The following is a 26,680-nucleotide window of genomic DNA, read 5'->3' as shown; positions in this document are numbered from 1 at the left end:
ACCCCCTTCCCAGCATCCCCAGTCTACCCAGTGCCACCCCCAGCACCCCCAGCCCGCCCTTCCCAGTGCTCCCAGTCTAACCAGTGCCCACAGATGACCAAGATGCTGGACCTGCTGGAGGATTTCCTGGACTACGAGGGCTACAAGTACGAGCGGATCGACGGCGGCATCACGGGCGCCCTGCGCCAAGAGGCCATCGACCGCTTCAACGGTAGGACCCAGGCGTCCGGGGGGCACCCATGGGTGGGGGGGGGAGAGGGGGAGGTGAGGGGGGGGACAGGCCACACCCCCACACCCCTGGGGACATCCTGGGGGGGCACCTGAGTTGGGATACGGGGAGTCGGGAGCACCCTCGGGGTGCGTAGGGGGGAGGGGGTTTGGAGGTCTTTGTGGGGGGAGTGGGGGTGGTTTGAGGGGGGTGTGGGGGGGGTTGGGTTCAAGGGGGGGGTGGGAAGGGGGGTGCTGGGCTCGGGGGGGCCGGCGCTCCCCGCTGACGCCGGGGGGGCAGCGCCGGGGGCGCAGCAGTTCTGCTTCCTGCTGTCGACGCGGGCCGGGGGCCTCGGCATCAACCTGGCCACCGCCGACACCGTCGTCATCTTCGACTCCGACTGGAACCCCCACAACGACATCCAGGTCTGGAGCCCCCCCCGGTCACCCCTCAGTGTCACCCGGCCTGTGTCACCCCTGTGTGTCACCCCAGTGTCACCCGGCCTGTGTCACCTGTCCTGTGTCACCCCTGTGTGTCACCCGGCCTGTGTCACCCGCCCTGTGTCACCCCTCAGTGTCACCCGGCCTGTGTCACCCCTCTGTCACCCGGCCTGTGTCACCCGCCCTGTGTCACCCCTGTGTGTCACCCGGCCTGTGTCACCTGCCCTGTGTCACCCCTCTGTCACCCGGCCTGTGTCACCCCAGTGTCACCTGTCCTGTGTCACCCAGCCTGTGTCACCCCAGTGTCACCCAGCCTGTGTCACCCGCCCTGTGTCACCCCTCAGTGTCACCCAGCCTGTGTCACCCCAATGTCACCTGCCCTGTGTCACCCCTCAGTGTCACCTGCCCTGTGTCACCCCAGTGTCACCTGGCCTGTGTCACCCAGCCTGTGTCACCCCTGTGTGTCACCCGCCCTGTGTCACCCCTCAGTGTCACCCCTGTGTGTCACCTGGCCTGTGTCACCCGCCCTGTGTCACCCCTCAGTGTCACCCACCCTGTGTCACCTGCCCTGTGTCACCCGCCCTGTGTCACCCCTGTGTGTCACCTGGCCTGTGTCACCCCTCAGTGTCACCCCAGTGTCACCCAGCCTGTGTCACCCGTCCTGTGTCACCCCAGTGTCACCCGGCCTGTGTCACTCACCCTGTGTCACCCCAGTGTCACCCGTCCTGTGTCACCCACCCTATGTCACCCGTCCTGTGTCACCTGCCCTGTGTCACCCCTGTGTGTCACTCGCCCTGTGTCAGCCCAGTGTCACCCGCCCTGTGTCACCCAGCCTGTGTCACCCCAGTGTCACCCGACCTGTGTCACCCACCCTGTGTCACCCCTCTGTCACTCGGCGTGTGTCACCCGCCCTGTGTCACCCCTGTGTCACCCACCCTGTGTCACCCCAGTGTCACCCAGCCTGGGTCACCCGTCCTGTGTCACCCCTCAGTGTCAGCCCAGTGTCACCTGCCCTGTGCCACTCCTCAGTGTCATCCGCCTTGTGTCACCCCTCAGTGTCACCCGGCCTGTGTCACATGCCCTGTGTCACCCCAGTGTCACCCACCCTGTGTCACCCCAGTGTCACCCGGCCTGTGTCACACGCCCAGTGTCACCCGCCCTGTGTCACCCCAGTGTCACCTGCCCTGTGTCACCCACCCTGTGCCACCCCCCAGTGTCAACTGCCCTGTGTCACCCGCCCTGTGTCACCCCAGTGTCACCCACCCTGTGTCACCCACCCTGTGCCACCCCTCACTGTCCCCCACCCAGCACCACTCCCACCCCATCACCCCCCCCCAACACCCCATCCCACCCCCTTCCCCATCACCCACCCTGTGCCACCCCCATATCACCCACCCAGCACCACTCCCACCCCATCACCCCCCCAACACCCCATCCCACCCCAACACCCCATCACCCCCCCCAACACCCCATCCCACCCCCTTCCCCATCACCCACCTGTACCCCTCCCCTCTCCCTGTCCCCCCAGCACCACTCCCACCCCATCCCACCCCCTTCCCCATCACCCACCCTAACACCCCATATCACCCACCCAGCACCACTCCCACCCCATCACCCCCCCCAACACCCCATCCCACCCCCTTCCCCATCACCCACCTGCACCCCTCCCCTCTCCCTGTCCCCCCCAGGCCTTCAGCCGGGCGCACCGCATCGGCCAGGCCAACAAGGTGATGATCTACCGGTTCGTCACCCGCGCCTCGGTGGAGGAGAGGATCACCCAGGTGGCCAAGAGGAAGATGATGCTGACGCACCTGGTGGTGCGCCCGGGGCTGGGCTCCAAGGCCGGCTCCATGTCCAAGCAGGAGCTGGACGACATCCTCAAGTTTGGCACAGAAGAGCTCTTCAAGGATGAGAATGAGGGTCAGCACCCACTGGGATGGGGTGGGGACAGGGTGAGGGGTGGGGGGCTCTTCAAGGATGAGAATGAGGGTCAGCACCCACTGGGGTGGGGGTTGGGGGGGTGGGGAGGAGTGTTTGGGGTGGGGGGCTCTTCAAGGATGAGAATGAGGGTCAGCACCCAATGGGATGGGGTGGGGACAGGGTGAGGGGTGGGGGGCTCTTCAAGGATGAGAATGAGGGTCAGCACCCACTGGGATGGGGGTGGGGAGGAGTGTTTGGGGTGGGGGGCTCTTCAAGGGTGAGGATGAGGGTCAGCACCCACTGGGATGGGGTGGGGACAGGGTGAGGGGGTGGGGGGCTCTTCAAGGGTGAGGATGAGGGTCAGCACCCACTGGGGTGGGGGTGGGGACAGGGTGAGGGGGTGGGGAGGAGTGTTTGGGGTGGGGAGGAGTGTTTGGGGTGGGGGGCTCTTCAAGGGTGAGGATGAGGGTCAGCACCCACTGGGATGGGGGTGGGGACAGGGTGAGGGGGTGGGGAGGAGTGTTAGGGGGTGGGGAGGAGTGTTTGGGGTGGGGGGCTCTTCAAGGATGAGAATGAGGGTCAGCACCCAGTGGGATGAGGGATGGGAGGGGTGGGGAGGAGTGTTTGGGGTGGGGAGGAGTGTTTGGGGTGGGGGCTCTTCAAGGATGATGGGCCATGTTGGGCCATGTTGGACCATGATGGCTTGCCGTGTCGGGCTGTACTGGGCCATACTGGACCATACTGGGCCATGCTGGGCCACACTAGGTGACATGTCAGGCTGCATTGGGCCGTGTTGGAGCATGTTAGGCCATGTTTGATCTCCATATTAGACCCTGTTGACCCATGTTGGGCCATGTTGGACCCTGCTGGCTTGCCGTGTCGGGCTCTACTGGGCCGTGCTGGACCATACTGGGCCATGCTGGGTCACACTTGGTGACATGTTGGAGCATGTTAGCCCATGTTTGACCTCCATATTAGACCCTGTTAGCCCATGTTGGGCCATGTTGGACCATGCTGGCTTGCTGTGTCGGGCTCTACTGGGCCATACTGGACCATGCTGGACTATACTGGGCCACACTAGGTGACATGCTAGGCAGCCTTAGGCCATGTTGGAGCATGTTAGACCATGTTAGGCCGTGTTTGACCTCCATATTAGACCCTGTTAGCCCATGTTGGGCCATGTTGGGCCCTGCTGGCTTCCCATGTCGGGCTCTACTGGGCCATGCTGGACCATACTGGGCCATGCTGGGCCACACTAGGTGACATGTCAGGCTGCATTGGGCCATGTTGGAGCATGTTAGGCCATGTTTGACCTCCATATTAGACCCTGTTAGCCCATGTTGGACCATGTTGGACCATGATGGCTTGCCATGTCGGGCTGTACTGGGCCATACTGGACCATACTGGACTACACTAGGTGACATGCTAGGCAGCCTTAGGCCATGTTGGAGCATGTTAGGCCATGTTGGTCCATGTTTGACCTCCATATTAGACCCTGTTGACCCATGTTGGTCCACGTTGGACCCTGCTGGCTTGCCATGTCGGGCTGTACTGGGCCATACTGGACCATGCTGGGCCATGCTGGGTCACACTAGGTGACATGTCAGGGTGCATTGGGCCATGTTGGAGCATGTTAGGCCATGTTAGGCCATGTTTGACCTCCGTATTAGACCCTGTTGACCCATGTTGGGCCATGTTGGACCCTGCTGGCTTGCCATGTCGGGCTCTACTGGGCCATACTGGACCATGCTGGGCCATGCTGGGTCACACTAGGTGATATGTCAGGGTGCACTGGGCCATGTTGGAGCATGTTAGGCCATGTTAGGCCATGTTTGACCTCCGTATTAGACCCTGTTGACCCATGTTGGGCCATGTTGGACCCTGCTGGCTTGCCATGTCGGGCTCTACTGGGCCATACTGGACCATGCTGGGCCATGCTGGGTCACACTAGGTGATATGTCAGGGTGCACTGGGCCATGTTGGAGCATGTTAGGCCATGTTTGACCTCCATATTAGACCCTGTTGACCCATGTTGGGCCATGTTGGACCCTGCTGACTTGCCATGTCGGGCTCTACTGGGCCATACTGGACCGTGCTGGGCCATGCTGGGCCGCCTTGGGCCGTGTTGGAGCGTGCCAAGGCGGTGTGGAGCCGTGCCAGGCCCCGCTGGACCAAGCCAGGCCGTGTCAGCAGCGTGTCGCCGGCGCAGGGGACAACAAGGAGGAGGACAGCAGCGTCATCCACTACGACAACGAGGCCATCGCCCGCCTGCTCGACCGCAACCAGGACGCCACCGACGACGCCGACGTGCAGAACATGAACGAGTACCTCAGCTCCTTCAAGGTGGCCCAGTACGTCGTGAGGGAGGAGGACAAGGTGGGTCCGGGCATTGGGGGGGGTCAGGGAGGGCTGGGGGGGGTGGGGGTGGTGGAGGAGATGGGAGGAAGGGTGGTGGAGGTGGAGATGGGGTGGTGGAGATGGAGGAGTGGGGGTGATGGAGATTGGGGTGGTGGAGATGGAGATGGGGGTGGTGGAGATGGAGGAGTGGGGGTGATGGAGGTGGAGGTGATGGAGGTGGGGGTGATGGAGGTGGGGGTGATGGAGATGGAGATGGGGGTGGTGGAGATGGAGGAGTGGGGGTGATGGAAGTGGAGGTGATGGAGGTGGGGGTGATGGAGATTGGGGTGATGGAGATGGGGCTGGTGGAGATGGAGATGGGGTGGTGGAGATGGAGGAGATGGGGTGATGGAGATTGGGGTGATGGAGTTGGAGATGGGGTGATGGAGATGGAGGAGATGGAGATGGAGGAGATGGGGGTGATGGAGATGGGGTGGTGGAGATTGGGGTGATGGAGATGGAGGTGGGGGTGGTGGAGATGGACATGGGGGTGATGGAGATGGAGGTGGGGGTGGTGGAGATGGACATGGGGGTGATGGAGATGGGGTGATGGAGATGGGGGTGGTGGAGATGGAGATGGGGTGATGGAGATGGAGATGGGGTGGTGGAGGTGGAGGAGTGGGGGTGGTGGAAATGGAGGTGATGGAGATGGAGGTGGGAGTGATGGAGATGGGGTGGTGGAGGTGGACATGGGGATGGTGGAGATGGAGGAGTGGGGGTGATGGAGGTGGTGGAAATGGAGATTGGGGTGATGGAGATGAGGTGGTGGAGATTGGGGTGATGGAGATGGAGATGAGGGTGGTGGAGATGGAGGAGTGGGGGTGGTGGAGATGGAGGTGGGGGTGATAGAGGTGGGAGTGGGGGTGATGGAGATGAGGGTGGTGGAGATGGGGTGATGGAGGTGGAGGTGATGGAGATGGGGTGGTGGAGATGTGATGGAGATGGGGGTGGTGTGGTGGAGATGGAGGAGTGGGGGTGATGGAGATGGGATGATGGAGATGGAGATGGGGTGGTGGAAATTGGGGTGATGGAGATGGAGATGGGGGTGATGGAGGAGATGGGGTGGTGGAGATGGAGATAGGGGTGGTGGAGTTGGAGGTGGGGGTGGTGGAGATGGAGGTGATGAAGATGGGGGTGGTGGAGATGGAGGAGATGGGGGTGATGGAGATGGGGGTGGTGGAGATGGGGTGGTGGAGATTGGGGTGATGGAGATGGAGATGAGGGTGGTGGAGATGGAGGAGTGGGGGTGATGGAGGTGGGAGTGGTGGAGATGGAGGTGGGGGTGATGGAGATGGGGTGGTGAAGATGGAGGAGTGGGGGTGATGGAGGTGGGGGTGATGGAGCTGGGTGTGGTGGAGGTGGACATGGGGGTGATGGAGATGGGGCTGGTGGAGATTGGGGTGATGCAGATGGAGATAGGGGGTGGGGGTGGTGGAGATGGGGGTGATGGAGATGGGGTGGTGGAGATGCGGGGATGGGATGGAGATGGGGGTGATGGAGATGGAGATGGGAGTGATGGAGATGGGGTGGTGGAGATGGGGGTGTGGGGGTGATGGAGATGGGGGGATGGAGATGGGGGTGATGGAGATGGGGGTGGTGGAGATGGGGGTGATGGAGATGGGAGTGGTGGAGATGGGGGTGATGGAGATGGGGGTGATGGAGATGGAGATGGGGGTGATGGAGATGGAGCAGATGGAGAGTGAGGAAATGGAGATGGAGGTGATGGGGACGATGGGGAGGGTGGGAATGGGGTGACAGAAGGACGGTGACGATGGGGGTGACCAAGGGGCCAAGAGACCGAGGTGATGGAGATGATGGGAACAGGGTGAGGGGGGTGGTGGTGACCATGGGGGGACAGTGGGGGCGATGGAGACGATGACGATGGGGACGGCGACGGTGCCCGGCGCTGGCAGAGGGTCGGCTGCTGAGGGGTGTGTTGTGTGTCCCCCCCCCACCCCCCCAGATCGAGGAGATCGAGCGGGAGATCATCAAGCAGGAGGAGAACGTCGACCCCGACTACTGGGAGAAGCTCCTGCGGCACCACTACGAGCAGCAGCAGGAGGACCTGGCCCGCAACCTGGGCAAGGGCAAGCGCGTGCGCAAGCAGGTCAACTACAACGACGCCGCTCAGGAGGACCAAGGTGGGCACTGGGAAGGACTGGGAGGCACTGGGATGGGACTGGGAGGCACTGGAATGGGACTGGGAATGACTGGGAGTCACTGGGAGTCATTGAGAGGCACTGGGATGGGACTGGCAGACACTGGGATGGGACTGGGAAGCACTGGGAGGGACTGGGAAGCACTGGGGTAGGACTGGGAGGCAGTGAGGTAGGACTGGGAGGCACTGGGATGGAACTGGGAGGCACTGGAATGGGACTGGGAATGACTGAGAGGCACTGGGATGGGACTGGGAGGCACTGGAGTGGGACTGGGAATGACTGAGAGGCACTGGGAAGCACTGGGGTAAGACTGGGAGGCAGTGAGGTAGGACTGGGAGGCACTGGGATGGGACTGGGAAGCACAGGGATGGGACTGGGAATGACTGAGAGGCACTGGGAAGCACTGGGGTAGGACTGGGAGGCAGTGAGGTAGGACTGGGAGGCACTGGGATGGGACTGGGAATGACTGAGAGGCACTGGGATGGGACCGGGGGGCACTGGAGTGGGACTGGGAATGACTGAGAGGCACTGGGAAGCACTGGGGTAAGACTGGGAGGCAGTGAGGTGGGACTGGGAGGCACTGGGATAGGACTGGGAGTCACTGAGAGGCACTGGGATGGGACTGGGAATGACTGGGAGCCACTGAGAGGCACTGGGATGGGACTGGGAGGCACTGGAGTGGGACTGGGAGGCACTGGGATGGGACTGGGAGGCACTGGAGTGGGACTGGGAGGCACTGGGATGGGACTGGGAGGCACTGGAGTGGGACTGGGAGGCGCTGGGATGGGACTGGGAGGCACTGGGATGGGACTGAAAGGCACGGGGATGGGACTGGGAGGCACTGGAGTGGGACTGGGAATGACTGAGAGGCACTGGGAGGAACTGGGACACACTGGGATGGGACTGGGAATGACTGGGAGCCAGTAGCAGTCACCGAGAGGCACTGGGATGGGACTGGGAGGCACTGGAGTGGGACTGGGAATGACTGGGAGTCACTGAGAGGCACTGGGATGGGATACCTGGGGGTGTTGGGGGGTGCTTAGGGGGGTGTTGGGGTGTTGGGGGGTGCTTAGGGTGTTGGGGTACAGGCGGTGGGGTAGCTGTGGGTGTTGGGGTGTTGGGGGGTGCTTAGGGGTGTTGGGGTACAGGCGGTGGGGTAGCTGGGGGTGTCGGGGGGTGCTTTGGGGTGTCGGGGGGTGCTTAGGGTGTTGGGGTACAGGCGGTGGGGTAGCTGGGGGTGTTGGGGTGTCAGGGGGTGGTTAGGGGTGTTGGGGTACAGGCAGTGGGGTAGCTGGGGGTGTTGGGGTGTCGGGGGGTGCTTAGGGTGTTGGGGTACAGTCATTGGGATAGATGGGGGTGTCAGGGGTGCTTTGGGGTGTTGGGGTGTCGGGGGGTGCTTAGGGTGTTGGGGTACAGGTGCTGGGATAGCTGGGGGTGTTGGGGTGTCGGGGGGTGCTTAGGGGTGTTGGGGTACAGGTGGTGGGGTAGCTGGGGGTGTTGGGGTGTCGGGGGGTGCTTAGGGTGTTGGGGTACAGGCGGTGGGGTAGCTGGGGGTGTTGGGGTGTCGGGGGGTGCTTAGGGGTGTTGGGGTACAGGCAGTGGGGTAGCTGGGGGTGTTGGGGTGTCATGGGGTAGCTGTGGGTGTTGGGGTGTCGGGGGGTGCTTAGGGTGTTGGGGTACAGGCGGTGGGGTAGCTGTGGGTGTTGGGGTGTCAGGGGGTGCTTTGGGGTGTTGGGGTGTCGGGGGGTGCTTAGGGGTGTCAGGGGGTGGTTAGGGGTGTTGGGGTACAGTCATTGGGATAGCTTGGGGTGTCGGGGGGTGCTTAGGGGTGTTGGGGTACAGGCGGTGGGGTAGCTGGGGGTGTTGGGGTGTCGGGGTGGTTAGGGGTGTTGGGGTACAGGCAGTGGGGTAGCTGGGGGTGTTGGGGTGTCGTTGGGTGCTTAGGGTGTTGGGGTACAGGCAGTGGGGTAGCTGGGGTGTTGGGGTGTCAGGGGGTGGTTGGGGTGTTGGGGTACAGGTGGTGGGGTAGCTGGGGGTGTTGGGGGTGGTTAGGGGTGTTGGGGTACAGCTGGTGGGGTAGCTGTGGGTGTTGGGGTGTCGGGGGGTGGTTAGGGGTGTTGGGGTGTTGGGGTACAGGCGGTGGGGTAGCTGTGGGTGTTGGGGTGTCGGGGGGTGCTTAGGGGTGTTGGGGTGTTGGGGTACAGGCGGTGGGGTAGCTGGGGGTGTTGGGGGTGCTTAGGGGTGTTGGGGTACAGGCGGTGGGGTAGCTGTGGGTGTTGGGGTGTCGGGGTACCCGGGTGCTGAGGGTTCTCCCCAGACAACCAGTCCGAGTACTCGGTGGGCTCCGAGGAGGAGGACGAGGACTTCGACGAGCGGCCGGAGGGTGAGTGACCCCCCCAACCCCCCCATATGCCCCCCGGGACCCCCCCATAGCCCCCCCCTAGCCCCCCCATCCCCCCGGGACCCCCCCCATGTCCCCCCATTACCCACCCCCCACGTGTCCCATCTGGGTGACACTGGGGGAACTCATGTGGGGGGGGGGGAAATTGGGGGCGGGGGGTGTTCAGTGTTCCCTGGGGGGTGGTTTGGGGTGCCCCAGGGGGGTTTTGGGGTGCCAGGGTGGGTGCTGACCCCCCCTCCCCTTTACCCACCCCCCCCCCCACCCCCAGGCCGGCGCCAGTCGAAGCGGCAGCTGCGGAACGAGAAGGACAAGCCCCTTCCCCCGCTGCTGGCGCGGGTGGGGGGCAACATCGAGGTGAGGCCCTGGGGGGGCACCCAGGGGTGGGGGGTGTTGGGGAGGGGTGAGGGTGCCATGTCCACACCCCCACACAGATATACCCCCCCACACCCATCCCCTACAGGTTTTCAGGGTGTCCCCCCCAGTGTCAGGGTCCCCGCACCCCCCACCACTGTCAGGGACCCCCCCTCAACCTTTGCTGTCACCCCCCCAACCCCCAGTGTCAGCCCCCCCTCACCCCCAATGTCAGCCCCCCCTCACCCCAGTGTCAGCCCCCCCCTCACCCCAATGTCAGCCCCCCCTTTACCCCCATCTCGGGGTCCCCCAGGTGCTGGGGTTCAACACGCGGCAGCGCAAGGCCCAACATCAGCCCCCCCTCAATCTCGGGGTCTCCCCTCAGCCCCCCATCTCAGGGCCCCCCCTCACCCACCATCTCAGGGCCCCCCCTCACCCCAATGTGGGGCCCCCCCTCACCCCAGTGTGGGGTCCCCCCTCACCCCCATCTCGGGGTCCCCAGGTGCTGGGGTTCAACACGCGGCAGCGCAAGGCCCAACATCAGCCCCCCCTCAATCTCAGGGTCTCCCCTCAGCCCCCCATCTCAGGGCCCCCCCTCACCCACCATCTCAGGGCCCCCCCTCACCCCAATGTGGGGCCCCCCCTCACCCCAGTGTGGGGTCCCCCCTCACCCCCATCTCGGGGTCCCCAGGTGCTGGGGTTCAACACGCGGCAGCGCAAGGCCCAACATCAGCCCCCCCTCAATCTCGGGGTCTCCCCTCACCCCCCCATCTCAGGTCCCTCTCTCACCCCAGTGTGGGACCCCCCTCACCCCAATGTCAGCCCCCCCCTCACCCCCATCTCGGGGTCCCCCAGGTGCTGGGGTTCAACACGCGGCAGCGCAAGGCCCAACATCAGCCCCCCCTCAATCTCGGGGTCTCCCCTCAGCCCCCCATCTCAGGGCCCCCCCTCACCCACCATCTCAGGGCCCCCCCTCACCCCAATATGGGGCCCCCCTTCACCCCCAGTGTCAGCCCCCCCTCACCCCCATCTTGGGGTCCCCCCAGGTGCTGGGGTTCAACACGCGGCAGCGCAAGGCCCAACATCAGCCCCCCCTCAATCTCAGGGTCTCCCCTCAGCCCCCCATCTCAGGGCCCCCCCTCACCCACCATCTCAGGGCCCCCCCTCACCCCAATGTGGGGCCCCCCCTCACCCCAGTGTGGGGTCCCCCCTCACCCCCATCTCGGGGTCCCCAGGTGCTGGGGTTCAACACGCGGCAGCGCAAGGCCCAACATCAGCCCCCCCTCAATCTCAGGGTCTCCCCTCAGCCCCCCATCTCAGGGCCCCCCCTCACCCACCATCTCAGGGCCCCCCCTCACCCCAATGTGGGGCCCCCCCTCACCCCAGTGTGGGGTCCCCCCTCACCCCCATCTCGGGGTCCCCAGGTGCTGGGGTTCAACACGCGGCAGCGCAAGGCCCAACATCAGCCCCCCCTCAATCTCGGGGTCTCCCCTCACCCCCCCATCTCAGGTCCCTCTCTCACCCCAGTGTGGGACCCCCCTCACCCCAATGTCAGCCCCCCCCTCACCCCCATCTCGGGGTCCCCCCAGGTGCTGGGGTTCAACACGCGGCAGCGCAAGGCGTTCCTGAACGCGGTGATGCGCTGGGGGATGCCCCCCCAGGACGCCTTCACCTCCCAGTGGCTCGTCAGGGACCTGCGGGGCAAGACCGAGAAGGAGTTCAAGTGGGTGACAGGGGACACTCGGGGGCACAGGGGACACTCGGGGGGACAGGGGGACACGGGCACAGGCAGGGGGACACGGGGACAGGCAGGGGGACATGGGGACAGGCAGGGGGACATGGGGACAGGCAGTCGGGGACATGGGGACAGGCAGTGGTGTTGGGGACAGGTGGTGGCACCAGGGGACAGATGGTGACATGGGGACAGGCGGTGGCACAGAGACAGGCAGTAGTATGGGAACAGGTGGCCAGAGACAGGCGGTGACATGGGGACAGGCGGTGGCACAGAGACAGGCTGTAGTATGGGAACAGGTGGCCAGAGACAGGCGGTGACGTGGGGACAGGCAGTGACATGGGGACAGGCAGTAGTGCTGGGGACAGGCGGTGATGAGCTGGGGACAGGCGATGGCATGGGGACAGGCGGTGGTGTTAGCGACAGATGGTGACACCAGGGACAGATGGTGACATGGGGACAGGTGGTGGCACCAGGGACAGATGGTGATGTGGGGACAGGTGGTGGCACCAGGGATAGATGGTCAGAGACAGGCGGCGGTGTTGGGGACACAGTGACATGGGGACAGGCGGTGGCACAGAGACAGGCACTAGTATGGCAACAGGTGGCCAGAGACAGGCGGTGACATGGGGACAGGCGGTGACACGGGCACAGGCAGTAGTGCTGGGGACAGGCGGTGATGACCTGGGGGACAGGCGATGGCACGGGGACATGCGGTGGTGTCAGGGACAGATGGTGACGTGGGGACAGGTGGTGGCACAGAGACAGGCAGTAGTATGGGAACAGGTGGCCAGAGACAGGCGGTGACATGGGGACAGGCGGTGACATGGGCACAGGCAGTAGTGCTGCGGACAGGCGGTGATGAGCTGGGGACAGGTGGTGACGTGGGGACAGGTGGTGGCACCAGGGACAGATGGTCAGAGACAGGCAGCGGTGTTGGGGACACCCGGTGACATGGGGACAGGTGGTGGCACAGAGACAGGCAGTAGTGTGGGAACAGGTGGCCAGAGACAGGCGGTGACATGGGCACAGGCAGTGATGACATGGGGACAGGCGATGACATGGGGACAGGTCGTGGCACCAGGGACAGATGGTGACATGGGGACAGGCAGTAGTGCTGGGGACAGGCGGTGATGACATGGGCACAGGCAATGGCACGGGGACAGGTGGTGGCACCAGGGACAGATGGTGACATGGGGACAGGCAGTAGTGCTGGGGACAGGCGGTGATGACACAGGGACAGGCGATGACACGGGGACGTGCGGTGGTGTCAGGGACAGATGGTGACGTGGGGACAGGTGGTGGCACCAGGGATAGATGTTCAGAGACAGGTGGCGGTGTTGGGGACACACGGTGACAGGCGGTGGGGCAGGAGGGAGGGCTCCCTGTCCCCCCGTGTCCCCCCGTGTCCCCGCACCGCGTGATGAGCCCTTACTCAGCCGAGCGCCGTCACCGTCGGGTTTCCTGGGGACCGGACGAGCCCGTGTCCCCCTCACCCCGACACAGAGTCACCCCCGGGGTCCCCGTGTCCCCTCGGGGGGTCGGGTCTGGTCACGGGGCCGCCAGAGGGGTGGCAGGACCCAGCCGGAGCCGACACAGCCCAGGATGGGCGCTGTGACGAGGGGACGGCTGATGGTGCGGGGACACTGGGGACACTGGTGGCACTGGTGGCACTGGGGACATCGTCAGGGCTGGAGGTGACACTGGGGTTGGGGACAGGGACAGTGATGAGGACTGTGGAGCTCGGGGACCAGGAGTTTGGGGACGGGGACACTTGAGGATGGAGCCTGTGGGGGTGGGGACCGATGGGGATGAGGGGTCACTGGGGATGGGGACACTGGGGACACTGGGGCTGAAGGGGACAGGGTGTCCCTGGAGATGAGGTGTCCCTGGGGATGGGGACACTGGGGACAGGGGTCCCTGGAGATTGGGGATCCCTGGGGATGGGGACACTGGGGATGGGGATCCGAGGGGGTCCCTGGGGATTGGGGATCCCTGGGGATGGGGGCACTGGGGATGGGGACGCTGGGGACAGGGGATCCCTGGGGATGGGGACACTGGGGCTGAAGGGGGACAGGGGGTCCCTGGAGACGATGTGTCCCTGGGGATGGGGACACTGGGGATGGGGACACTGGGGACAGGGGGTCCCTGGAGACGAGGTGTCCCTGGGGATGGGGACACTGGGGATGGGGATCTGGGGGGATCCCTGGGGATGGGGACACTGGGGACACTGGGGCTGAAGGGGACAGGGGGTCCCTGGAGACGATGTGTCTGGGGATGGGGACACTGGGGATGGGTAGCTGGGAGGTCCCGGGGAATTGGGGACACTGGGGACAGGGACTGAAGGGGACAGGGGGTCCCTGGAGATGAGGTGTCCCTGGGGATGGGGACACTGGGGATGGGGATACTGGGGGGTCCCTGGGGATTGGGGATCCCTGGGGATGGGGGCACTGGGGATGGGGACACTGGGGACACTGGGGACACTGGGGCTGAAGGGGATAGAGGGTCCCTGGAGATGAGGTGTCCCTGGGGATGGGGACACTGAGGATGGGGAGACGGGGGGCTCCTTGGGGATTGGGGGTCCCTGGGAATGGGGACACTGGGGATGGGGACACTGGGGACAGGGACTGAAGGGGACAGGGGATCCCTGGAGACGAGGTGTCCCTGGGGATGGGGACACTGGGGATGGGGACACTGGGGACAGGGACTGAAGGGGACAGGGGATCCCTGGAGACGAGGTGTCCCTGGGGATGGGGACACTGGGGATGGGGAGCCAGAGGGGTCCCTGGGGATTGGGGATCCCTGGGGATGATGACACTGGGGACAGGGACTGAAGGGGACAGGGGGGTCCCTGGGGATTGGGGATCGCTGTGGATGGGGACACTGGGGACAGGGGGTCTCTGGAGACGAGGTGTCCCTGGGGATGGGGACACTGGGGATGGGGATACTGGGGGGTCCCTGGGGATTGGGGATCCCTGGGGATGGGGGCACTGGGGATGGGGACACTGGGGACAGGGGGTCCCTGGAGACGAGGTGTCCCTGGGGATGGAGACACTGGGGATGGGTAGCTGGGGGGTCCCTGGGGATTGGGGACACTGGGGACAGGGACTGAAGGGGACAGGAGGGTCCCTGGGGATTGGGGATCCCTGGGGATGGGGACACTGGGGACAGGGACTGAAGGGGACAGGGTGTCCCTGGGGATTGGGGATCCCTGGGGATGGGGACACTGGGGACAGGGACTGAAGGGGACAGGGGGTCCCTGGGGATTGGGGATCCCTGGGGATGGGGACACTGGGGACAGGGACTGAAGGGGACACAGGGGGGGTCCCTGGGGCCGGGTGGTGGCCGGTGTCCCTGAGAGTGTCCCCCAGGGCCTACGTGTCCCTGTTCATGCGTCACCTCTGCGAGCCGGGCGCCGACGGCTCCGAGACCTTCGCGGACGGGGTCCCGCGGGAGGGGCTGTCGCGGCAGCAGGTGCTGACCCGCATCGGCGTCATGTCCCTCGTCAAGAAGAAGGTAACGACCCCCCCCCAAATCCACCCTGCCCCCCAGGACGCTGAGAGGGGTGGATGGGTGTCACCTCCCCACCCCCGATGGCTGGGGACCCCTCAAAAGCCTGGGTATCCCCCCCCACCCCCAAAATCCTCCCCCCCCCCTGCCCCCCAGGACGCTGAGAGGGGTGGATGGGTGTCCCCTCCCCACCCCCGATGGCTGGGGACCCCTCAAAAGCCTGGGTATCCCCCCCCACCCCCAAAATCCACCCTGCCCCCCCGGACGCTGAGAGGGGTGGATGGGTGTCCCCTCCCCACCCCCGATGGCTGGGGACCCCTCAAAAGCCTGGGTATCCCCCCCCACCCCCAAAATCCACCCTGCCCCCCCGGACGCTGAGAGGGGTGGATGGGTGTCCCCTCCCCACCCCCGATGGCTGGGGACCCCTCAAAAGCCTGGGTATCCCCCCCCACCCCCAAAATCCTCCCTCCCCCTGCCCCCCGGGATGCTGAGAGGGGTGGATGGGTGTCACCTCCCACCCCTGATGGCTGGGGACCCCTCAAAAGCCTGGGTATCCCCCCCCACCCCCAAAATCCTCCCTCCCCCCCGCCCCCCGGGATGCTGGGGGGGGTGGATGGGTGTCACCTCCCACCCCTGATGGCTGGGGACCTCTCAAAAGCCTGGGTATCCCCCCCCACCCCCAAAATCCTCCCCCCCCCCCCACCCGCCCCGGGATGCTGAGGGGGGGGTGGATGGGTGTCACCTCCCACCCCTGATGGCTGGGGACCCCTCAAAAGCCTGGGTATCCTCCCCCAAATCCTTCCCCCCTGTCCCCTGGGATGCTGAGAGGGGGTGGATGGGTGTCACCTCCCCACCCTGATGGCTGGGGACATGGGAACCCCCCAAAAGCCCAGGTACCACCGCTAAACTCCCAGGTATCCCCCCCAAAAAAGCCTGAGTGTTGTCCCCCCAAAAAGCCCAGGTATCCCCCTCCCCAAATCCCAAGTCCCCCCCCCACAAAGCCTGGGTACCCCCTCCCAAAATCCTACCCTCCAGGATGTTGAGGTGGGGGTGGATGGGTGTCACCTCCCACCCCTGATGGCTGGGGACCCCTCAAAAGCCTGGGTATCCTCCCCCAAATCCTTCCCCCCTGTCCCCTGGGATGCTGAGAGGGGGTGGATGGGTGTCACCTCCCCACCCTGATGGCTGGGGACATGGGAACCCCCCAAAAGCCCAGGTACCCCTAAACTCCCAGGTATACCCCCCCAAAAAATCCCAGGTATCCCCCTCCCCAAATCCCAAGTCCCCCCCCAAAAATCCTGGGTACCCCCTCAAAATCCTGGGTGTGTCCCCCAACCTCTGGGGGGGTGTGACTTCTCCCCCCCCCAATCAATTCTGGGGTGTCCTCCCTCACCATTTGGGTGCCCCCCCTGTGTTTCCTTCCCCCCCCCCCCCCCTCCCCCAGGTGCAGGAGTTCGAGCACATCAACGGGCGCTGGAGCCTCCCGGAACTGGCGCCGGAACCCAGCGCCGACTCCAAGCGCTCGTCCCGCGCCTCCTCCCCCGCCAAAACCGGCCCCCCCAGCCCGGAGCAGAGCGGCCCCCCCAGCCCCGGACCCCCCACGCCCGGTACGGGATGGGGGGTGGGGGATTTGGGGGTGGGGAGGGGAACAGGATGGGCTCTGGGCTCTGTGTGTCCCCCCCCAACAACATCCCCATCGTTCCCCAGCCACGCCGGCGCCCAGCGAGCGCGGGGAGGGACCGGGACCCCCCCCGGACAGGGATGACGGTGACACCAGGGATGAGAAGGAGGCCAAAGGCCCCGAGAAGATGGAGACAGAGGTGGGTGACAGGGGGGGGTTGTCCCCGTGTCCCCGTCCCCTCCGCGACACCCTCGTGGTGACGTCACCCTCTCCATCCTCACAGCCGCCCGCCCTCGAGGTGCCACCCTCGTCCCCGGGTGACCTCAGCGAGGCCGAGGGGCTGCGGAAAGGGGAGGAGGAGGATGGACCCGGCCAGCGAGAGCCCGAGGCCGAAGGGCCCCCAGCCCGCGAGGAGCGAGCAGGTACCACCCCCCTACCTCTCCCTCCCACCCCCAAAATCCCCTGGGGACCCCAAAATCCACCCCCCCTGGGGACTCCCAGATGTCTGAGCACCCCTGTGCCCCCCCCCCCAGGTGCTGAGGCTGAGAAGGGTGACGAGAAACCCCCCGAGGAGGAGCCCAAAGAGAGACTGGGGGACCCCGACCCCAAACGAGGTACTCAGGGGGTGGGGCTTAACCAAGGGGGGGGAGAGGGAGGAGCCTATAGAAGCTCAGCGAGCCAATCAGCTGCAGTGAAGCCAGAGGAGGCGGAGCTTCCCTGGAAGGAACCGCCCCATGCGTTCACTCTGAAGCCTACTGATGGCTGGGAACAGCTTTCTGCTTACTGAGAGGAACTGGGGGTGAACTGGAGAGGGGAGGGGGGGCAGAGTCGGGTGGGGGGGGGTCACAGCTCATTGCTGACCCCCTCCCTCCCCCTCCACCCCCTCCCCAGAGGAGCTGAAGCCCGACAAGGACCCCAAACTGGAGCCACGCGCCAACGGCCGGCGGGACGACAAGGCCGAGAAGCCACGTTTCATGTTCAACATCGCCGACGGCGGCTTCACAGGTGAGCAGGGGGAGACAGGGGGACATCCCTGCCCCCCTCCCTGGGGTCCTCACCAGCCTGACATGTCCCCAATCCCCCCCACACTGTGTCTGTGTCACCCCCAGAGCTACACACGCTGTGGCAGAACGAGGAGCGAGCTGCCATCTCCTCGGGGAAGCTCAACGAGATCTGGCACCGGCGTCACGACTACTGGCTGCTGGCCGGCATCGTCCTGTATCCTTCCGGGACCCCCGGGACCCCCCGGGACCCCCTGGGACCTCCAGGACCCTGCTGGGACATCCCCGTGACCCCCCCAGCCCCAAGGAAGGTGACAGCGCGGTGCGGGTGACGCAGTGGCCAGGGGACTGGGTGATGTGCTGACAGGGTTACATGGTGATGGGGTGTCACGGTGACAGGATGACGTGGTGACCCAGTGGCTGTCCTCAGCTGTGAGTCTTTGTGCTGGCGGGGGGGGGTGACCGGTCTGGGGGTTCAGGTGACCTCGGTGACACGGTGACAGTGACGTGGTGACATGGTGACGGTTGTTAGCGTGTGGCCGCAGCTCCGTACGCTGAATGGGGTCGGGGCAAAGTGCGGTGGTGGTGACACGGTCATAGTGATGTGGTGACAGGGTGACACAGGGACAGGGTGACACAGTGACAGGGTGACACAGGGACAGGGTGACAGAGTGACAGGGTAACACAGGGACAGGGTGACACAGGGACAGGGTGACACGGTGACAGGGTGACACAGGGACAGGGTGACACAGGGACAGGGTGACAGAGTGACAGGGTGACACAAGGACAGGGTGACAGGGTGACACGGTGACAGGGTGACACAGGGACAGGGTGACACAGGGACAGGGTGACAGTGACAGGGTGACACAAGGACAGGGTGACACGGTGACAGGGTGACACGGTGACAGGGTGACAGAGTGACAGGGTGACACAGGGACAGGGTGACACAGGGACAGGGTGACAGGGTGACACGGTGACAGGGTGACACGGTGACAGGGTGACAGAGTGACACGGTGACAGGGTGACACGGTGACAGGGTGACACAGGGACAGGGTGACACAGGGACAGGGTGACACACTGACAGTCTTTAGCGTGCAGCCACAGTCCTGCCAGCTGGACGGGGCATGACGTAGCCAGTGGGTGTTGGGGACAGTGTGACGCGGTGATGGTGACGCAGTGATGACGTGGTGACACCCTGTAGCACGCAGGACCAAAGTGGGGACTTTGGGGACCAGGAATGACGCGGTGACGGTGACGCGGTGGCGACGACGGTCCTCGATGCGCGGTGCGATGACCTCGGTGGGGAGGGAAGGGGGAAGCGGTGATGAGGTGGGGGACGTGCAGTGCTGTGGTTGTGACCGGGTGACACGGTGACCTGGTGACACAGTGACAGGTTGACCTGGTGACAGGGTGACACGGTGACACGGTGACCTGGTGACAGGGTGCCACAGTGACTGGGTGACCTGGTGACGGGGTGACCGGGTGACACGGTGACAGGGTGCCACAGTGACTGGGTGACCTGGTGACCGGGTGACATGGTGACCGGGTGACCTGGTGACACGGTGACTGGGTGACCTGGTGACAGGGTGACACGGTGACTGGGTGACACGGTGACTGGGTGCCACAGTGACAGGGTGACACGGTGACTGGGTGACACGGTGACTGGGTGACCTAGTGATAGGGTGACTGCGTGACACAGTGACAGGATGACCTGGTGACAGGGTGACCTGGTGACTGGGTGACACGGTGATTGGGTGTCACAGACAGGGTGACACGGTGACAGGGTGACAGAGTGACTGGGTGACACGGTGACTGGGTGACCTGGTGACTGGGTGACACAGTCACAGGGTGCCACGGTGACACAGTGACCTGGTGACAGGGTGACACAGTGACAGGGTGACATGGTGACTGAGTGACACAGTGACATGGTGACCTGGTGACAGGGTGACACGGTGACTGGGTGACAGGGTGACGGGGTGACATGGTGACCGGGTGACATGGTGACCTGGTGACAGGGTGCCATGGTGACTGGGTGACAGGGTGACCTGGTAACAGGGTGCCATGGTGACCGGGTGACCTGGTGACAGGGTGACCTGATGACACGGTGACTGGGTGACACGGTGACACAGTGACCTGGTGACAGGGTGACGGGGTGACCTGGTGACATGGTGACCTGGTGACAGGGTGACACAGTGACAGGGTGACAGGGTGCCACGGTGACAGGGTGACTGGGTGACAGGGTGACAGGGTGCTACGGTGACTGGGTGAAAGGATGATAGGGTGACCTGGTGACAGGGTGACAGGGGGCCACAGTGACAGGGTGCCACAGTGACTGGGTGACAGGGTGACACGGTGACAGGGTGACTGGGTGACACGGTGACAGGGTGACCTGGTAACAGGGTGACGCGGTGACTGGGTGCCACGGTGACTGGGTGAAAGGATGATAGGGTGACCTGGTGACAGGGTGCCACAGTGACAGGGTGCCACGGTGACTGGGTGACAGGGTGCCACGGTGACAGGGTGCCACGGTGACAGGGTGACTGGGTGACACGGTGACAGGGTGACAGGGTGACAGGGTGCCACGGTGACGGTCCTTAGCGCGCAGCCACGGCTATGCGCGCTGGACGGACATCCAGAACGACGGCGCCTTCGGGGTCATCAACGAGCCCTTCAAGGGCGAAGCCTCCAAGGGCAACTTCCTGGAGATGAAGAACAAGTTCCTGGCGCGGCGCTTCAAGGTGAGCGCACGGCGGGGGGACGGGGGGGACAGGGGGGGACGGGGGGGGCAGGGGGGTCTCAGCGTCGCATCAGGGGGTCGGCGCGAGGGGGTCGGTGTCCCGTGGGGGTCGGCGTCGGTTGGCGTCACGTCGGGGGGTGGGCGCCGCGCTGTGGGGTGGGCGCCGCGCACGGGGGTCTCGCCTCGCGCACGGGTGGAGCGCGAGAGAGCGGGGCTGGGCCAATGAGGGGCCTGCGCTGGGTGTGATGTCAGAGGGTGAGGTCGGAGTCGGGTGAGCTCACGCCTGGGGGTCTCCTCGCGGGGTGAGGTTGGGGAGGTGGAGGGTGGGGGGAAGGTGGGAGTTGGGCACCCAAACTGACCCCTGGGGTCCTCTCTGGGTGCTGTTGGAGTGTGATGTCATAGGGTTGGAGTGTGATGTCATAGGGTGAGGTCAGAGGCGGGTGCCCGGACGCATAGCTGGGCTCCCAAGTGGTGTGTGATGTCATAGATGGGCACCCAGCTACCTGGGTCCGTCCTTGGCGGTGTGGGGGAGTGAGGTCATGGGTGGGGCAGCCTCTGAGCTCTCTTGGGCTGTGAGGTCATCAGTGAGCGCCCAGACCCGGGGTGGGTGTGACGTCAAGAGCTTGAGGTCAGAGCTGGGCGCCCCGACTCCCGGGTCCCTTTTGGGCCGTGAGGTCAGAGTGTGAGGTCACAGGGGGGGTGCCTGGACACCTCAGTCCTCTCTGGGGTCTGCTGGGCTGTGAGGTCACATTGTGAGTGAGGTCATAGGCAGGCACCCGAGTCTCTCCTGGGCTCTGTTGGGGTGTGAGGTCAGAGCATGACTATGATGTCATAGGGTGGGTGCCTGGACACGCTGGGTCCCTTTTGGGCTGCGAGGTCACAGTGTGAGGTCAGAGCATGATGTCATAGGGTGGGTGCCCGGACACGCTGGGTCCCTTTCGGGCTGCGAAGTCACAGTGTGAGGTCAGAGTGTGACGTCATAGGTGGGTGCCCGGACACTCTGGGTCCCTTTCAGGCTGTGAGGTCACAGTGTGAGGTCAGAGCATGATGTCATAGGGTGGGTGCCCGGACACTCTGGGTCCCTTTTGGGCTGCGAGGTCACAGTGTGAGGTCAGAGCATGACGTCATAGGGTGGGTGCCCGGACACGCTGGGTCCCTTTCAGGCTGTGGGGTCACAGTGTGAGGTCAGAGCGTGACGTCATAGGGTGGGTGCCCGGACACTCTGGGTCCCTTTTGGGCTGTGAGGTCACAGTGTGAGGTCAGAGCGTGACGTCATAGGGTGGGTGCCCGGACACGCTGGGTCCCTTTCGGGCTGCGAGGTCACAGTGTGAGGTCAGAGCGTGACGTCATAGGGTGGGTGCCCGGACACGCTGGGTCCCTTTCAGGCTGTGAGGTCACAGTGTGAGGTCAGAGCATGACGTCACAGGGTGGGTGCCCGGACACGCTGGGTCCCTTTCGGGCTGTGAGGTCACAGTGTGAGGTCAGAGCATGATGTCATAGGGTGGGTGCACGGACAGTCTGGGTCCCTTTTGGGCTGTGAGGTCACAGTGTGAGGTCAGAGCATGACGTCATAGGGTGGGTGCCCGGACACTCTGGGTCCCTTTCGGGCTGTGAGGTCACAGTGTGAGTGAGGTCATAGACAGGCACCCGAGTCTCCCCTGGGCTCTGTTGGGGTGTGAGGTCAGAGTGTGACATCATAGGTGGGTGCCTGGACACGCTGGGTCCCTTTCGGGCTGCGAAGTCACAGTGTGAGGTCAGAGCATGACGTCATAGGGTGGGTGCCCGGACACTCTGGGTCCCTTTCGGGCTGTGAGGTCACAGTGTGAGGTCAGAGCATGACGTCATAGGGTGGGTGCCCGGACACGCTGGATCCCTTTTGGGCTGTGAGGTCACAGTGTGAGGTCAGAGCGTGACGTCATAGGGTGGGTGCCCGGACACGCTGGGTCCCTTTCGGGCTGTGAGGTCACAGTGTGAGGTCAGAGCATGATGTCATAGGGTGGGTGCCCGGACACTCTGGGTCCCTTTCGGGCTGCGAGGTCACAGCGTGAGGTCAGAGCGTGACGTCATAGGGTGGGTGCCCGGACTCCCGGGTCCCCTTTAGTCCGCGAGGTCAGAGCGCGAGGTCATAGGCGGGCGCCCGGCCTCCCGGGTCCCCTCCGCCACCACCCCTCTCCCTTTCCCCCCCCCTCCCCCACCTCCATCCCCCCTTCTCCCTACATCCCCCCTCCCCTTCCCCATCCCTTCCCCCCCCCCACCCCCCCCCCCGTCCCCCAGCTGCTGGAGCAGGCGCTGGTGATCGAGGAGCAGCTGCGTCGCGCCGCCTACCTGAACATGACGCAAGACCCCAGCCACCCCGCCATGGCGCTCAACACCCGCTTCGCCGAGGTCGAGTGCCTGGCCGAGAGCCACCAGCACTTGTCCAAGGAGTCGCTGGCGGGCAACAAGCCCGCGAACGCCGTCCTGCACAAGGGTAAGAGGCGGGGGGGCCGGCGCGCCCGGCGCGGACGCCCCGTGTAGCGCCTCGCACCCTCTGTACCGCGCTCTCAATCATTAAAGTGGGGTTCTCCTCCCAACCGGCTCCCGGTGTATCCTTGCTCTGCGTGTGCTTTCTGGGGGTGGGGGAGGGGGCGCGGGGAGGTGTTGTGGTGGTGGTGGTGGGGGAGTTTGGGGATGAAGGAGGAGGTTGGGGGGGGCCGGGGAGCAGCTTGGTGGGGGGAGGGTAGCGGGTTCAGCCTCAGGGTTCGGGTTCGGTGTGGTGTCTTTGGTTGGCTTTTTTTTTGGGGGTGGTGGTGAGTAAACCCAGAGTAACCTCAGAGTAAACTCAGAGTAACCTCTGAGTAAACTCAGAGTAAGCTCAGAGTAACCTCAGAGTAAGCTCAGAGTATCCTCAGAGTAAGCTCAGAGGAAAGGCGGAGTTGCTGAGGGGCAGGCGGGTGCCTCTGTCGCTTTGCGCTGCGTGTGCTGTTGTGTAGGGCTGGAGGATGTCGGTAGTATCTCTGTGGGTACAGGAGGAGTTGTTGTGCTGAGTATCCCCCCCGTGCATGTCCTGAGTAAGCCTGGAGTAGTTAATGTGCATGCTCTCTGCACGCGGAGCATCTCGGGGGCAGCGGTTCCTCGGAGGAGGTCTGTGCATGCCCAGGAGCAGCCCTGGTGTGTCTCTATGAGTAAGCCTGGAGTAGCGTGCTGAGTAAGCCCGGAGTATCTCTGGTGCCTTTAGTTTCTTTGCCGGAAGTGTCGCCAGAGGAGGCGATGAGTAGGGTTGGTGTAGGCTGATGGATCTGTGCGGAGGATCTCTGGGGTAGCTGATGAGTAGTCGCTGAGTAGCTGCGTACCTGTGTATCCTGGAGTAGCGGTGGTGTAGCTGCAGGTGCCTCTGGAGCCCCGAGCAGGGGACAAGGATGCCCAGAGTATCTCTGGATCCGGAGCCCCTCTACTCCGTGTATCCGAGGAGTAGACTTGGAGTATCCTTAGTGTGTCCAAGGGGTGTGTCCCGAGTATCTCTGGAGGGTTTACGGTGCACCCGGAGTATCTCTGGTGCAGCTGTGGAGCGTGTCCCGCGTGGCTAAGGAGCATTCATGGAGTATTGCAGGAGTTGCTGAGCGTTAAACCTGGAGTAGCTCTGGAGTAGCTGGAGACTTTACCGGGGTGTCGGGAGGAGCATGGCTGGAGTATCTCTGGTGTAGCTTCTGTGTAGACCTTCAGCGCTGTGCTTGGAGTGTCTCTGTGGCGTGTGCTCAGGGTATCCCCGGTGTACCGTGGGAGTAGACCTGTAGTAGTAGGGCAGGAGTACACCCAGAGTCTCTCTGGTGTGGCTCAGGGACAATGAGTAAACCTGGTGTTTAGTTAGTGAGTATCCCTGGAGTAAACAGCATAGCCTGAGAGTCTCCAGCCCTGCGTACTCGCAGTGTACTTGAGGCTCAGGCCCAGGGTTACCGCTGAGCGTGTCTGTGTGTCCCTGCCGCATGCCCCCCGCTCCCCACCCCTGTGTATCCCCCGAGTATCCCCCGAGTAGCTCCCAACACCCCACCCTTCCCATCCCCTCCCCACCCCCCCCACCCCGCTCTCACGTGAGTATCTCCCCCCCTCCCCAACCTCTCCAGTAGCCTCTGAGTAACCTATACGTAACCTATGAGTAAGCTGCGAGTGGGCGTGGGGCGGCCCCCTGGCGCTGACGGGCCCCCCCCCGCCTCTCTCTCTCTCTCTCCCCCCCCCCTCCAGTGCTGAACCAGCTGGAGGAGCTGCTGAGTGACATGAAGGCGGACGTGACGCGGCTGCCGGCCACCCTGTCCCGCATCCCCCCCATCGCCGCGCGGCTCCAGATGTCCGAGCGCAGCATCCTCAGCCGCCTGGCCAGCAAGGGCACCGAGAGCCACCCCCCGCCCGTAAGTCGCTGGGGACAACCCCTGGGACACCCTGGGGACACCCGTCACTTTGGGGACACCCTGGGGATACCCTGGGGACACCCCTCGCCCTGGGACACCCGTCACCTTGGGGACACCCATCACCCTGGGGACACCCCTCGCCCTGGGGACACCCGTCACCTTGGGGACATCCTGGGGACACCCCTCGCCCTGGGGATACCCTGGGGACACCTCTCACCCTGGTGTCACCCTAGAGACGCCCGTCACCTTGGGGACACCCTGGGGACACCCGTCACCTTGGGGACACCCATCACCCTGGGAACACCCCTCGCCCTGGGGACACCCGTCACCTTGGGGACACCCATCACCCTGGGGACACCCCTCGCCCTGGGGACACCCATCACCTTGGGGACACCCATCACCCTGGGGACACCCCTCGCCCTGGGGACACCCATCACCTTGGGGACACCCTGGGGACACCCCTCCCCCTGGGGACACCCTGGGACACCCATCACCCTGGGGACACCCCTTGCCCTGGGGACACCCTAGAGACACCCATCACCTTGGGGACACCCTGGGGACACCCATCACCCTGGGGACACCCCTCGCCCTGGGACACCCTAGAGACACCCATCACCTTGGGGACACCCTGGGGACACCCCTTGCCCTGGGGACACCCCTGGGGACACTCATCACCTTGGGGACACCCTAGGGATACCCCTCACCCTGGGGACACCCCTTACCCTGGGGACACCCATCACCCTGGGGACACCCTGGGGACACCCCTTGCCCTGGAGTCACCCTGGGGACACCCATCACCCTGGGGACACCCTGGGGACACCCCTCCCCCTGGGGACACCCCTCACCCTGGGGCCATCCCCCCCCTGGGCACCCTCCATGCCATGGGGATCCCCCCCTACACCTTGGGTACCCCCAACCCTCCCACCACCGGGGACGCAACACCCACAGAGTCACCCCCTGCCCCCCACTCCAAACCCCCCAACCCCCCCTTTGCTCCCTGGGACAGAGAGAGGGGGAGGGGATGGGGACAGCGGTGTCACACCCCATCCCCTCCCCCACCCCCCCAGACCTTCCCGCCGGGGCCCTACGCCACCCCCCAAAGCTACGGGGGCACCTTTGGGACCCCCCCGGCCGGAGCCCTCCCCCCAGGAGGGGCCAACTACAGCCAGATGCCACCCGGATCCTTCATCACCGGTGAGCAGGGGAGAGGGTGGGGGGGGGTCAGGGGGCTGAGGGTGGTTGTAGGGGGGTTGGGTGGGGAACAACCCCCCCCCCTCAACACCCCCTGACGTGGGGTCTCTTCCCCCCCCCCCCAGCCGCCGCCAACGGGCCCCCGGTGCTGGTGAAGCGGGAGCGAGAGGCCGAGGGGCCGGAGAAGAAGGAGCCCCGCGGGGGCGAAGTCATCTGCATCGACGACTGAGGGAGGGGGGGGTCGTGGGGGGGCCCCCCCTCCCCTCCTCCCCACCCCCAAACCCCTCCCCCCCACCCCCCAACCCCCCCTCCAGGACCGACCAACCACCCCCCCCACCCGCTGGGAGGGGGGGAGGGGGGTCACACGCTCCCCTCTCCCCCTCCCCCATCACCCACCCCCCACCCAACCCCCGCTGGGGGGGGAGGGGAGGGGGATCAGGGTGTCACATGCTCCCCTCCCCCCTCCCCCACCACCCACCCCCCTCTCAAGTCGGTGGGGGGAGGGGAGGGAGGAGGAGGAGGAGGAGGGGGGGGGGGGGAGGTGCTGCCAGAAACGCCTCGTTTCACCCCAAATCCGATGCGGGGGGGTGGGGGAGGGGTGGGGCAGCACCCGAGGGTGGGGGATGGGGG

At 65.0% G+C, this 26,680-nt stretch overlaps 1 protein-coding gene across 1 annotated transcript in view; it reads left to right on the top strand.

Moving 5' to 3' along the window:
- LOC311204630 (chromodomain-helicase-DNA-binding protein 3-like) overlaps positions 1 to 26,657 on the top strand; it is a gene marked incomplete at its 5' end in the record, with an annotated part of 43,895 nt that extends 17,238 nt beyond the window's left edge. Inside the window, 20 exons of the mRNA XM_084281031.1 lie at positions 94 to 211; positions 509 to 633; positions 2,337 to 2,568; positions 4,778 to 4,944; positions 6,929 to 7,106; positions 9,442 to 9,507; positions 9,794 to 9,879; positions 11,466 to 11,599; positions 14,980 to 15,124; positions 16,563 to 16,725; positions 16,826 to 16,938; positions 17,023 to 17,161; positions 17,273 to 17,353; positions 17,631 to 17,744; positions 17,849 to 17,957; positions 20,346 to 20,478; positions 22,752 to 22,947; positions 24,696 to 24,859; positions 25,927 to 26,053; positions 26,176 to 26,657. Coding sequence (XP_084137157.1) covers positions 94 to 211; positions 509 to 633; positions 2,337 to 2,568; positions 4,778 to 4,944; positions 6,929 to 7,106; positions 9,442 to 9,507; positions 9,794 to 9,879; positions 11,466 to 11,599; positions 14,980 to 15,124; positions 16,563 to 16,725; positions 16,826 to 16,938; positions 17,023 to 17,161; positions 17,273 to 17,353; positions 17,631 to 17,744; positions 17,849 to 17,957; positions 20,346 to 20,478; positions 22,752 to 22,947; positions 24,696 to 24,859; positions 25,927 to 26,053; positions 26,176 to 26,279 — 2,694 coding nt within the window. The 3' untranslated portion in view covers positions 26,280 to 26,657. The remainder of the gene's footprint in view (positions 1 to 93; positions 212 to 508; positions 634 to 2,336; positions 2,569 to 4,777; positions 4,945 to 6,928; positions 7,107 to 9,441; positions 9,508 to 9,793; positions 9,880 to 11,465; positions 11,600 to 14,979; positions 15,125 to 16,562; positions 16,726 to 16,825; positions 16,939 to 17,022; positions 17,162 to 17,272; positions 17,354 to 17,630; positions 17,745 to 17,848; positions 17,958 to 20,345; positions 20,479 to 22,751; positions 22,948 to 24,695; positions 24,860 to 25,926; positions 26,054 to 26,175) is intronic.
- Positions 26,658 to 26,680: the final 23 nt, after the last annotated feature.

Source organism: Gallinula chloropus (assembly GCF_964237585.1).
Source record: "Gallinula chloropus genome assembly, contig: HAP1_SCAFFOLD_230, whole genome shotgun sequence".
In the NCBI taxonomy this organism is placed as follows: Eukaryota; Metazoa; Chordata; class Aves; order Gruiformes; family Rallidae; genus Gallinula; species Gallinula chloropus.
The sequence above is the reverse complement of the archived record's forward strand: the minus strand, read 5'-3'. Positions and strand labels throughout refer to the sequence as shown.